The following is a 14,484-nucleotide window of genomic DNA, read 5'->3' on the forward strand; positions in this document are numbered from 1 at the left end:
TCTGAAAAGAGTTGTGTCTTTTTTTTTTTTTTTTAGTTAGTGATAGCAGGGGAGTTAGTTCAGTATCAATTAATCTATCACGGCCAGAAGCAGAAATCTTATAAAACATTTCAAGTCATTAGTTTTGAGAAATAAAGCTATAATACAGAACCATAGACTCTGTATGACAGTAGAGATATAATCTTGTCCAACACACTTTTTCAGAACATGAGAAGATACACAAGCTCAAGTGACTTGTAGTAGATTGCACTATGAGTTAGTCGTAGTCTACATCTCAGGTTTTCTCCACTATTCTTTTCCCTATAGTAATCTTATGAAAAATTCTCCTATGTTTGAAACATAATTTTAAACTGTCATTAAAAAAATTTTTAGAACTCTTATGATTTAAACATCCTCCTCACTCATTTTTTCTTACATAAATAGTATTGTTAATCTTGCTGTTAACACAGGCATGAAGGAAGAATCATTTACAAGTATATTTTAGAATAATTGACATGCTGTGGAGCTATATAATTCCACAGAAGACATAGAAAACAGTTTTCTTTAATATAATTGGTTTTTTTGTTTGTTTTTCCAGTTTATTTTCTTTGCTGTCTAAAAAACACAACAAAGTTCTGGAACAAGCCACACAGTCCTTGAGAGGTTCGCTGAGTTCTAATGATGTTCCTCTACCAGATTATGTAAGTAGTTACCTTATTTCATCAATAAAAACTTTTCCTTTCGGCCAGGCACAGTGGCTCATGCCTGTAATCCCAGCACTTTGGGAGGCCAAGGCAGATGGATCACTTGGTCAGGAGTTCAAGACCAGCCTGGCCAACGTGGGGAAACCCCATCTCTACTAAAAATGCAAAAACTAGCCGGGTGTGATGGTGCACACCTGTAGTCCCAGCTACTTAGGAGGCTGAGGTAGGAGAATCACTTGAATCCGGGAGGCAGAGGTTGCAGTGAGCTGAGATCATGCCCCTGTACTCTAGCCTGGGTGACACAGTAAGACTCTGCATCTCAAAAAATAAATAAATAAATAAATTCTTTCATTGTAAAATTTATAATAACATTACCCCCTCTCTTCTCAGAATCTTACTGTGCTGAAAATCTTTGATGCCTGAGAAACCTCTAATATGCAAATAAAAGAGTGACGTCTCAAATCAAGGGAGCAAGTTATAAATGATTGTTAACAAGTGATTGAAGAAAATCAACCCTAAACCAATAATTTGTACATAATTAAGAACCTTTATATCTGAGTTGAGAAACCCACTCAAGCTAATAACACAAAAACAAAAGCAGGGATGATTTTATAGGAAGTACGCAAAGATTCCTCACTGAACTTAAGGGGAACAAGTACACCTGGATTTCCCAGAGATCTGGAACCTAAAATTGAAAAGCCATTGGGTCCTGTTTCACGGGTCATTTTGTTTCTGGTCTCTGCTTCCTTTTGATTCTACTTTATTCTGCTGCTGCTTTCTACCATCTGGGTTTATCTGTTTGCTTACTTGAACCTAAAATAGCAACCCCAGCCCTTCCTCTTCTTCCCTCCAACCTATAAGCATGTCCTTGTGAGTGCAGTGCCTTTAGCTGTCTTAAAGTCCTCATTCTCAATTCCTGAGAAAGAGAATCTAATTGGCTCTGCTCTCATCAGTATGTGACTCCAGTCTTATCAGACATGGTCAGAAGAGAGCAGCAGTAACATGTGGCCTTTGTTCCATCCACCTTAATGACGAAGAGCTTATTACCAACTGCTACGGTTGAATGTCCCCTCCAAAACTCATGTTGAAACTTAATCCCCAGCGTGGCAGTATTGAGAAGTGGGACCTTGAATAGGTGATTGGAGCCCTTATAAATGGATTAATGAATTCATGGATCAATGGATTAGTGGGTTAATGGATGAATAGGTTAGCATAGGAAGGGAACTGGGGGCTTTATAAGAAGAGGAAGAGAGACTTGAGCTAGCATTTTAGCATACTTAGGCCCCTTACCATGTGATAGATACTCTGCTTCATCTTGGGATGCCACAGAGAGTCCCCACTAGCAAGAAGGTTCTCACCAGATGCATCTCCTTGACCATGCGCTTCCCAGCCTCCGTAACTGTACAAATTCATTTTCTTTATAAATTACCTAGTTTCAGGTATTCTGTTCTAACCAACAGAAAATGCACTAAGACATCACCTGACCTTAGAGGATGCTGATGGAATAGAATAGAAACAGCACAGGGGTTAGCATAATATAATAATAGGAAAGAGAATGCATTATAAATTTTCTTAAAGTAGTTTCACTACCTGTGACATTTCTTATATTTTGGAACGTGGCTTAGATGAAGATGCTAAAAATTATCTTGCCATTAACCACGGGAGAAGTTCGTCAAGTTCTAATAAGGACGGCCCTAAATCTCCAGATAACAACATAGTGGATGGGTATTTAGAAACTTTATTAGAAAACTCTTTAATTCTGAGTTTGCAGTGATGATGCATACCAGACAGCTGTAGAGTTGCCTTGCTTGTCCTGTGCTTTGTTTCATTTCTTTGTCCTGATATGAGACTGTGGGAACAGCACCCAGTCCAGATATCAGTCAATGATAAACAAAGATAGCTGTGTGCAGCCACAGCCTGACTGGTGCTAGTTTTTTCGTGTGTGTGTGTGTGTGTGTGTGTGTGTGTGTGTGTGTATGTGATGTCACAATCTGTCATCCCCTTAAGGTATTAAGTTTATAATTCCAAAATGTGTCTTTTAAGATTTTCCTGTTAAGTTGAATGTTCTAATTTTTTAATTAGCATAACAGCTCACTTAATTCTACACTTGCCATACCTGTGATAACTGTTTAGAAGCTCCATCCAGGGCCAGGATGGCAATAGGGAATTGTGTTTACCAAAAACTTGAATTTGGGTCATCTGCAAATGTTTTGTTATTTGTAAGCAATTATTATTTGATTTATGTAGTATTCCTGTGCCACTTACTCCACAAAAATGTGTTGAATATGTATAGTTCTGAAGTTCTGATGTTGCCTTCGTAGGATTCTTCTTTAATCAGAGATCTATAAAATTAATATTTGAGGAAATAGGTCATATTTACTGGTATTTGCCAATCATGGGGGTAATAATGCCATGATAGGACAATTTGAATTTGTAACAGTCCTGTATTAGTAGAATTCTGCTACTGAAGTTTACAGATTTTAGAGTCACTGATTGAATATTTTCTAATTGTATAAAATTTTCACTAAGTAAAAATGAATTCTTAAAGCATCTGCTTCCTAGAAATAGTGGGAAAACTCCATTTGGAATCTGTCATTGACAATCCTTTTTTTTTTCCTTAACATTTATGTGTATGAGACTTTGTAAATCACAACATTTTTCAAATGGGTTTATGAACTTGAATTTTGCTGCCTTTTTTCAGAGTTAATTGAAGAAAATGGTTAGCACTGATTCAGTAGGAGAGATGACTGTGAATCACTCCTGATAGAGACCTGAACGGTGATTAAACAAACAGCAGTAACCTTAAAAATAAGCACTGTTGTCTGTTCTTTCATGATACCTCAATGTCTTATTGGTCATTCCCATTACTCAAAACACTGTTGTATAAGTGATTTAAACGTTTGAAATCATTTTCTCTTTTACATTAGTCATTAACTGGGCAAATGAACATGTTCCTTCCTTTTCTTTCGCAGAATTTTTACTTAAGTACCTTTGCCAGTAACCACATAAAATTCTGAGTCCTGGACTAATGCTTTAAACCACTTGTTGGTAAAAGATGAAAAAGGAAAATGAGAAAGTCTTAATGCAGCAGTGGATTCCTAGATGTGTACTTTCTTTTTTTTTTTTTTTTTTTGAGACAGAGTCTCGCGATGTGTGCTTCTACACCAAGACTGAGTGAACTATATTAGCAAAGAATTTGAATAAGTACCTAAAAATAAGAACATATTTTTCTTCTCACTGTAGTACATAGAGTACTTTCAGTCTACCTAGAGAGTTCTAAGTTTATTAAGAAAATGTTTATCCTCATTATACTGTATAATTCACAAGTCAGTTGAGTAACAACATAGAAAGCAAATTGCAAGTTCCAAAAACATTAGTATTAGTACTTTAGTGCAACTATGTTGGTCTGAACATCTCTGGGGAAACCTGAAACCTTCAACTGAGTTCCAGATAATGAGGAAACTGCCCTGGCTGTTTAAGGGGAAATAAAACAAAAATTGTACTCAAACCTGTGGGGAGAGAGAAAACCTCTACAGGGGCAATAAGGGCCTTTAAGAAAGCAAGTAAAGTTCCATTGACTTGGCTTTGCTTTGGTGTTTGTATTATCAGGATTACATAAAATTTAATTCAGTGACTAAAGGGGACAGGAGAGAACTGTTAAAGGAGAATCTTTCAACAGATTTTTTTTTTTAATAAAAATGAACTGAACTTTCAGAGAAGTTTGGTCATATATAACCAAATATGGCACCTGAATATAGAAAATGAAACAAAGATAACAAATGAGTTATGATTGCCTTTTAAACTATAACCATATGAATATTTAAACTATAACCAATGATGAATATTGTTACTGTACCATATAAGCTTTGTTTCCCTAGTTCCTAACAATTTAACTTTTATTCTAGTTGCAACCATAAGGAACCAAATTATATTGCCCTGTGGTCGTCAAATAACTTTGAATATTTCTGTAGGACTGACTCTACCATCTAACTCCAAAATTGTAGAGATGGGTTCTCACTATATTGGCCAGTCTGGTTTTGAACTCCTGGCCTCAAGTGATTGTCCTGCCTTGTCCTCCCAAGGTGCTAGGATTACAGGCATGAGCCACCATGCCCTACAGATAGTTTGCTTCTAAATTGTAACTGTCTAAAGAGCAAAGCCATCCATTTGAAATTTATTTTCATCAAGTCATGATCGCTTATTATTATCATTCTATATGGAATTTTAAGATACTGTTAACTCTGGAATATATCATTGGCTGACCTTTTGACTTCATAGCTTTTATTAATATCTTTTAGACCTTGTTTACAAACTTTTAAATCTGCTTTCAGACATTTAATTTCTTCAGAAATGTATTGTAGGATATTCTGATCTGATTTTCATATGACAAAATTTAAATTCAGAGATTTTTCTATTTTCTACTCCATCCTTTTTAGGTTGTTCTATTATTAAGATTCTGTGTTGGTGTTTACTCTTTAACTTAAATCTCAAATTCATTTGATTCAATAGTTGATGGATAACTAATATTGAAGACTATCTTCAGTCGTTTGTTTTGTATAATGCTTGTGCCTTTACTGAGCTGGTGTTAAAATGCCCCTCTGTACACACACGTGCACATAAATAATACAAAGATATACATACATAGTATTTGTATATATTGGTATTAGAGTATTCTTTTTAAAATTTTTATGGGTACATAGTAGATGTATATATTTATGGGATACATGAGATATTTTGATACCCACGTACAATGAGTAATAATATCAGGATGAATGGGGTATCCATTTATCCTTTCTTTGTGTTACAAACAATCCAGTTATGCTCTTTTAGTTATTTCAAAATGTGCAATAAATTACTGTTAGCTGTAATCTAGCTGTTATCAAATACTAGATCTTATTCATTCTATCCAACTATATTTTTTTACTCATTAATCATCCCCTCCCTGCCCCAACTACCCTTCCCAGCCTCTGGTAACCATCCTTCTTGTTAAGTGAAACAAGCCAGGCACAGACAGACAAACATCACACGTTCTTACTTATTTGTGAGAGCTAAAAATTAATACAACTGAACTCATGAAGACAGAGAGTAGAATTAGTTCTTGATGGAAATGTCCCTTAAAGATTTTTATGGAAGATTTAAAGGCTGGCATAGGTAATTTAACATTTATATAACATAGGAACAGTTATCTTAGGTGTGCTGCCATATCCAAGAAGTTTGAAATGCTGAAATTTGTTACTCTTAAAACAGCTCCTTTTACATGTTGTCACTTTTGACAATTGCTTTTGGGGGTCAACTTTTCATGCATTTATTCTAGTGATGATAACAGCAATCAGAATATTATTAAAACTTCTGTTTTACATTACTTTACCATGGTGTAAGAGGTAAAATGAAGAAGGCATAGTACCTACTTACAGGATAGTTAAAACAAATACACAACTAAAATACAATTCAACGTATAACCAATTTTATAAAAGCTACATAACCAAACTTGCGGGATGTCAGAAGAGTGAGAGAGAACAACTTTTAGGAAGAAGGGGAGGTACTGTGGCAGTCTTCATTGAAAGGAGTTGAAGTTTGAGCTGGTTAATATTTTTCGAAGGAGGGATTCAGGCAGGAAAACATTACAAGTGTTATGCTTCTTCAACAAGGGCATGAAAGTGAAAAATGATCGTGCATCATTGTCACTGAGTTGTTTGTATCCAGCACAGTGTCTGGTATATAATAGTTCAATAATTATTCATCACCCCTCACTCATTCTATACACAAGAATTAACTCAAAATGGACCATAGACCTAAATGTTAGAGCTAACATTATACAGCTTTTAGAAGAAAATACGATTAAACTTTCACGACTTTGGGTTGGGCAAAGACTTCTTAGATGACACCAAAAACTCAAGTGACAAAAGAAAAATAGATAAATTAGACTTCATCAAAATTTAAAACTTTGTGTTTCACAGGATGCAATTAAGAAAGCAAAAAGACAGTCCACAGAACGGGAGAGGATATTTGCCAATAATCCATCTGATAAGGGACTAGTATCTATAATATGTAAGGAGATCAATAATAAAAAGATAAATAGTGGAATTTTAAAATGGGCAAATATTATATTTTGTGAACTGGTTCTGTGGCTTGTGACCTGTGTGGCCTTAAGTATGTCGTTTTGCCTCACTGGGCCTCAATTACATTGTCTGTACTATGATGGCCAGAACCAAGAAGACAGATAATAACGAGGACTGAACACCTGGGGTTCTTGTGAGGATTAAATGAATGAGTAAAGGTAGGATCCTTGGCATGAAGCAAGTGCTTGATAAGGTTAGCTATTGCTGCCCATGTGTGGGAGAGGCAGTCTGGGACCACAGGCGTTAGTTCAGAAAGTGGAACTGTCTCTGAGCTCTTTAGTGCAAAAAGAGCTTCCTGCAGGAGGAAGAGTGGTGTGATATTAGATGAAGAGGTAGGGATCACAACAGCCAGCAATCACTAACTACAGGTGAGCAGCAACATCAGGAGGATTTTCTAATCTGTCTGGGAACATCTGGGTAGTTACTCGACATCACAGGGTGTACCTGAACCCCAAAGATGGACTCCCTCTTCCCAGGGTGCTTCCTGACCTTGGAATTGTCAGGGCTTGGTATGTCCAGGAGCCCCAGAAATAAGCCAAACCAGAATGACCACCAAGAACAGAGAAATGGAGGTCATGTTGACAGGCTTCCTGTCAACCAGCTACTTTTCCTGAATGCCAGGCATGTGCCGGGCACCCCACTAGACTTTAGGTGGGGCAGAGACTGGCTGGATGCTCTACAAAACCCATTTCCTCTCCCTGATTACACAGCAAAGCAACATTTTCCAGCTCCCTTGTGTCTAGGAGGGGGGCATATGACTAACTGTAGTCAGCGGAATGTAGGTAGAAATGCTGTCTTCTACATTTTTTTTTTTTTCCTTTGAGACAGAGTTTTCACTCTGTCGCCCAGGCTAGAGCACAGTGGTACGATCTCAACTCACTGCAGCCTCTGCCTCCCGGGTTCAAGCAATTCTCCTGCCTCAGCCTCCTGAGTAGCTGGGACTATAGGCATGCATCACCACGCCCCACTACTTGTATTTTTAGTAGAGATGGGGGGTCTCATCATGTTGGCCAGGCTGGTCTCGTACTCCTGACCTCCGGTGATCCACCCACCTTAAACCCTCAAAGTACTGGGATTACAGCATAAGCCACCACACTGGGCAATTTTTTTTTTTTTTTTTTTTTTGTGGGGGGTGGTTTGTGTGTGTCTTCCACACTTCTCTTTTCTCATCATTTGCTAGCTGGTTGCAGGAGATCCAGTGGGAGATTCCAAGGTCCCACAGGAAAACATTTCCTGGATCCCTGGATCCTCTCATGGAAGGCCAACTGAGCACCCTGTTGGACTGTGATGCAAGTTAGCAATAAAATTTTTACTGCATTTTTTAAATGGGAAAAGTCTTAATAGACGTTTTTCCAAAGAAGGTATAAAAAGTGGTCAATTAGCACATCAAAAGATACTGAACATCATTGGCTATTAAGGAAATGCAGATCAAAACCATGAGATACCACTTCACACATCTATTTTGATAGCCAGAATAAAAACGCAGATAATAACAAGTGTTGGTGAAGATGTAGAGAAATTAGAACCCTCATGTACTGATCATGGGAATGTTAAATGGTGCAGCCATTTTAATTCATCAGTAATTAAACACATAGTTGTCATATGATGGAGAAATTTCATTTCTGGGTTTACATACAAATGAATTGAAAACATATGTCCACCTGAAAGTGTGAATGTTCATAGAACCATTATTTGCAATAGCCAAAAATGGAAACAACTGACATGTCCATCAGCAGACAAATGAATAAAAAAATGTGGTGTATCCATAACACGTGAGATACCACGTGAGATACTACTAACCCTTCTCAGTGCATCATACAATAAAAAGGAATTAAATGCTAATACATTCTTCATCATGGATGAACCTTGAAAACATTATGTTAAGTGAAAGAAGCCAGTAACAAGGCCACTTATTGTTTGATCCCATGTATGTGGGATGTCCAGAATAGTCAAATCTTATAGAGGTAGATAGTAGATGCCTTAGGGCTGGAGTGTGAAGCAGAATGGGGTGTGACTACTAATGGGCACAGAGTTTATTTTGGGAGGTGATGAAATGTTTTAAAAGTAGGCTGTGGTGATGTTTGCACAACTCTGTGAATATACCAAAAACCGTTCAATCATACTTTGGATTGGTGAAGTAGATGGTATATGAATTGTATCCTGATGAAGCCTTTGAAAAAAAAGTAGTGCTTTGAGCACTGGGGGAAAAGAGAGCTATTTGTTGGGTGTGCGTACTAGCAGATAAAGATCAGCAAGGCTAGCATTATGGCACAAAGGTGAATGTAGGAAAATAAATTTTATACTTTGAAATAATATTTTAAGGAGGCAAAATATGTTTGAGTGATTTGACTTTAGAAATGTGAAAGTCAGCTAGATATGCAGTTCCACACAGGTGTGCATATTCTTCAGCCTTGTTTAAGAACCAGAAATGGAAATAAGCAAAATATTCATCAATAGGGACTTATTAAGTGTAAATTCATCCAGTGCAGTATTCTACAGCTATTTTTTAAATGAAGTCAGTCTATATTGGTTTATATGAAAAGATATCCATGATATGTAAACCAGTAAGAAAAATACTTTATAGCATATAGGTTATATGTACGTGTATGCTTGTAAATATGCATTACATTTTTCAATAATGCACAAGAAACAAATGATGGTTACTTCTGGGGAGTCAGACTGAAGGATCTCAAAAAAAAAGAATAACAAAGAATAACATACTTTTTACTTTATATTCTTCTTTGTAGGTGTAGATCTTGAATTTCTGTCAAGTGTACCTGCAACTTGCTTTCTGTCCCTACATTCCTCCATTAAGATAATTTTAGACTTACAGAGATGTTTTAAAGAATTTCTGGTTGGGCGCGGTGGCTCACGCCTGTAATCCCAGCACTTTGGGAGGCCGAGGTGGGCGGATCACCTGAGGTCAGGAGTTTGAGATCAGCCTGACCAACGTGGTGAAACCTCTTCTCTACTAAAAATACAAAAATTAGCCGAGTGTGGTGGTGCACGACTATAATTCCAGCTACTCGGGAGGCTGAGGCAGAAGAATTGCTTGAACCCAGGAGGCAGAGGTTGCAGTTAGCTGATATTGCGCCATTGCACTCCAGTCTGGGTGACAAAAGCAAAACTCTGTCTCAAAAAAAAAAAAAAAAGAATTTTCATATATACTTCACCCAGTTCTCCCTTTTGCTAGTATCTTACATGATCATGTAACATTTATCAAAATTAAGGAATTAACATTGGTACATTACTGTTAACTTTAATAACAATCTCATTCAGATTTTACAGTTTTAACATTAATGCCTATCCTTTTCTGGGACCCAACCCAGGATCCCGTATTAAATTTCCTTGTCACATCTCCTAAGTCTTTCTTGTCTTTCGTGACCTCAACACTTCTAAAGACTACTAGTCAGTTATTTTGTGGAATATCCCCCAGTTTGGATTTGGCTGGTGTTTTCTCATGATTAGATTGAGGTTATACATTATTGACAAGGATTGGGAAGAGGTGAGCCCTTCTCAGTGCATCATACCAGGAAATACATGATATTGATATGTATTACTGGTGAGGTTTACCATGACCATTTTGCTAAGGTGAGGTATGCCAAGGTTTTTTACTGTAAATTTGTTATTTTTCTGTTTGTAATGACTATATATTTTGGGGAGATACTTTAAGACTATGCCAATATCCTGTTTCTGCTTACAAATTTTCCTACAAATTTTGGAATCCATTGATGGATCTTGCCTGCAGCATATATCACTGATTTATTAGTGATTTTCTATTTTTCTCATTCTTTCTGCCATTATTAATAGAATTCTACAAGGAAGAGTTGTAACTTCTCCCTAGTGTATTTACTTATTCAATTACTTATTTCTATCAGTTTGGACACATGGATCCTTGTTTTATTCTGTGTGTTATAACCAATACTGTTATTATTCTGTTGCTCATGTTGTTCCAGCTTTGGCCATTGGGAGCTCTTTCATGTTGAGTCCTCTGCCTTGTCAGTTTACTCTTATCCTCTTTTGAGACCCTCAACATGCTCCAGTTCATCGTGTATTTTCTCTGCCTCAGCCCTGGAATCAACCAGTTCTCCAGGAGGATCATGAAATTTGGGTCAAGATCTTTATATTTACTTTCATGTTAAAGAAACTGTGTAAAACAGTTAGAGCCAAACCCTGTGAATAAGATTGGTGAACATCCCTAGCACAACTGCTTTGAACTTAAATAGATTTCAAGCCCCATATTGATTAGGTCCCAGTAAGTTTCTTCTTTAGTGCAATCAATTTTTTCCCAGGTTTATGAGTCATAATAAATAAAAAAATTATATATTTTGGAGTGTATGACATGATTTGCTATATGTATACATTGTGAAATAATTACCACAATTAAGTCAATTAACACATCCATCACCTCACATAGTTACCATTTTGTGTGATGAGAACACTTATGATCTACTCTCTTAGTAAATATCACATGTACAATACAGTATTATTAACTTCAGTCACCATGCTATACACTGGGTCCACAGAACTTACTCATCTTATATAACTGAAAGTTTGTACCTTGTGACCAATATCTCCTTTCCCCCACCCCCTGGCAACCACTGTTCTGCTCTGATTCTATGATTTTGACTTTTTTAGATTTCACATCTAAGTGAGATCATATAGTATTTCCCTTTTTGTCTCCGTCTCATTTACTTAGCATAATGTTCTCCAGGTTTATCTATGTTGTTGCAAATGATAGGATCTCCTTATTTATGGCTAAACGATATTCCATTGTGAATATGCACCACATTTTCTTTCACCATGTATCTGTCAGCGAGCACTCAGGTTGTCTTCATATCTTAGCTGTAGTTAATAATAGTGAAATGAATATGGGAGTGCAAATACAGATACCTCATTTCCTTTGGGTATATACCCAGAAGTGGAATTGCTGGATCATATGGTCGTTCTATTTTTAATTATTTGAGGAACCTCCTGCTGCTTTTCATAATGGCTGTACCAATACAATTGATTTTAAATTTAAGCAAAGTCTCTAGCGAGTAAGCAAACTCCTCATCCCCCAACCCTACCACTTTTTCCTCATTAAAAACCAGACCTGACCTTGACATAATAAGACCAATTTTCATGCTTGTGTTCTAACTTGGCGAGGACCTGAGAGTTCCAAAAATGTTCTGAGAGTGATTCTAAGGACAGTATTAAGTTGGAGGGTTCCCCTCTTTTTTTAAAACAAAAACAAAACATTCCTTCATTTTTAAACTGAAGGATTGAAGCAAACACTATGCCTTTTCTTACTCCTGAAGAGGAAGATTGTTCTGTCCCTTCTTATGGAATATGGCAGAATATTCTTTTTAAGGACTTTTTAAAAAAATTATCATTAAAAATACTTAAATAACTTTTATGTTCCTTCCTCTCTCTGGCTTATAAAAAGAAATAGGATGTGTTTGCATTGAAATCTGGCAATGATTAATTGACTTTCTAAGGGAAGTTTAAAGAATACAGAAAAAACAACCCATGCATATTCAGTAGTAATGTGTGATAGATTTCTGAAAACCAGTGATCACAGTTTCTTTCCCCCTCTTTCCATTCTAGTGAAAAAGTTTTTACTTCCTGTTGCATAGAGCTAATATAAAAACACCTTTTCCTGAAATATTTTTAAATTTCCTTTTACTTATTTGAGAAATCTTTAATTCTGTTCGCTCACATCTTGATTGTTTTTCATTCTGTTTCTCCCTTTCTGCCTGTTCATAGTTCCTAATAAGAAGAAAAGAAGTCTCCTATTTGGAATTTTCTTTGATTTATCCTTGATTTACATGGCAAATAGAAAGCAGCTGTCTATTTAAGCATCTAATTCTTGAAACCATAGTCCCCTCAAGCGTCATCTGGAAATAATGTAGCTTATAAAACAAAGCTAAGAAGAAAAGGCAATGTTTGTTTTATGTGGGATGAATGATTTCTGTTGGGGTCCTTTAATTCGGCTATTATGAGGGTTATTAAAAAGCAGTATTACAAAAGAGGCTTAAATGAAAAGAATTTTTTAAGCTGGTATCTTATTATTACAGTTGATTATAGTCAAAGCTACAAATGTTTTGTAAATGGCACTTTATTTGAGTTTCTCTAAATAAGACCCCCAAAACCAGTAATTTTATTCATTGTATGAGTGGAAATTCAACCCTTTCCTTGGTTGATTTAATTTCTGAAAACAAATTGTATTCGAGAATTCAGCTCTGCTTGTTTTTCTGGAAATTTCACGGATTTCTGACAAATTCATGAGAAGAATCCTTAACAGGAGTATTTGAGAATCACCTTATAAATGCAGAGAATGAACAAGAAAAGCATCAGACTTTATCTAGACTTAAGGTATTATTAGAAAATTCACTGAACACTAGATAAAGTTAAGTCCTACATTGTTTCTTTTTTTTTTTAAATTTTTTTTTATTATTATTATACTTTAAGTTCTAGGGTACATGTGCATAACGTGCAGGTTTGTTACACATGTATACTTGTGCCATGTTGCTGTGCTGCACCCATCAACTCGTCAGCACCCATCAACTCATCATTTACATCAGGTATAATTCCCAATGCAATCCCTCCCCCCTCCCCCCTCCCCATGATAGGCCCCGGTGTGTGATGTTCCCCTTCCCGAGTCCAAGGGATCTCATTGTTCAGTTCCCACCTATGAGTGAGAACATGCGGTGTTTGGTTTTCTGTTCTTGTGACAGTTTGCTAAGAATGATGGTTTCCAGCTGCATCCATGTCCCTACAAAGGACACAAACTCATCCTTTTTTATGGCTGCCTAGTATTCCATGGTGTATATGTGCCACATTTTCTTAATCCAGTCTGTCACTGATGGACATTTGGGTTGATTCCAAGTCTTTGCTATTGTGAATAGTGCCGCAATAAACATACGTATGCATGTGTCTTTATAGCAGCATGATTTATAATCCTTTGGGTATATACCCAGTAATGGGATGGCTGGGTCATATGGTACATCTAGTTCTAGATCCTTGAGGAATCGCCATACTGTTTTCCATAATGGTTGAACTAGTTTACAATCCCACCAACAGTGTAAAAGTGTTCCTATTTCTCCACATCCTCTCCAGCACCTGTTGTTTCCTGACTTTTTAATGATCGCCATTCTAACTGGTGTGAGATGGTATCTCATTGTGGTTTTGATTTGCATTTCTCTGATGGCCAGTGATGATGAGCATTTTTTCATGTGTCTGTTGGCTGTATGAATGTCTTCTTTTGAGAAATGTCTGTTCATATCCTTTGCCCACTTTTTGATGGGGCTGTTTGTTTTTTTCTTGTAAATTTGTTTGAGTTCTTTGTAGGTTCTGGATATTAGCCCTTTGTCAGATGAGTAGATTGCAAAAATTTTCTCCCATTCTGTAGGTTGCCTGTTCGCTCTGATGGTAGTTTCTTTTGCTGTGCAGAAGCTCTTTAGTTTAATGAGATCCCATTTGTCAATTTTGGCTTTTGCTGCCGTTGCTTTTGGTGTTTTAGACATGAAGTCTTTGCCCATGCCTATGTCCTGAATGGTACTACCTAGGTTTTCCTCTAGGGTTTTTATGGTATTAGGTCTAACATTTAAGTCTCTAATCCATCTTGAATTAATTTTCATATAAGGAGTAAGGAAAGGATCCAGTTTCAGCTTTCTACTTATGGCTAGCCAATTTTCCCA

General features: G+C 36.6%; 1 protein-coding gene across 8 annotated transcripts in view; it reads left to right on the plus strand.

Moving 5' to 3' along the window:
* The window catches only part of DYM (dymeclin), a 400,993-nt gene that overhangs the window by 278,895 nt on the left and 107,614 nt on the right, over nt 1-14,484 (plus strand). For all 8 annotated transcript variants that reach the window (XM_050767681.1, XM_050767686.1, XM_050767684.1 and 5 more), the window contains one exon: nt 578-680. In XM_050767681.1, the coding sequence (XP_050623638.1) occupies nt 578-680 (103 nt within the window). The remainder of the gene's footprint in view (nt 1-577; nt 681-14,484) is intronic.

Source organism: Macaca thibetana, chromosome 18 (genome assembly GCF_024542745.1).
Source record: "Macaca thibetana thibetana isolate TM-01 chromosome 18, ASM2454274v1, whole genome shotgun sequence".
In the NCBI taxonomy this organism is placed as follows: domain Eukaryota; kingdom Metazoa; phylum Chordata; class Mammalia; order Primates; family Cercopithecidae; genus Macaca; species Macaca thibetana.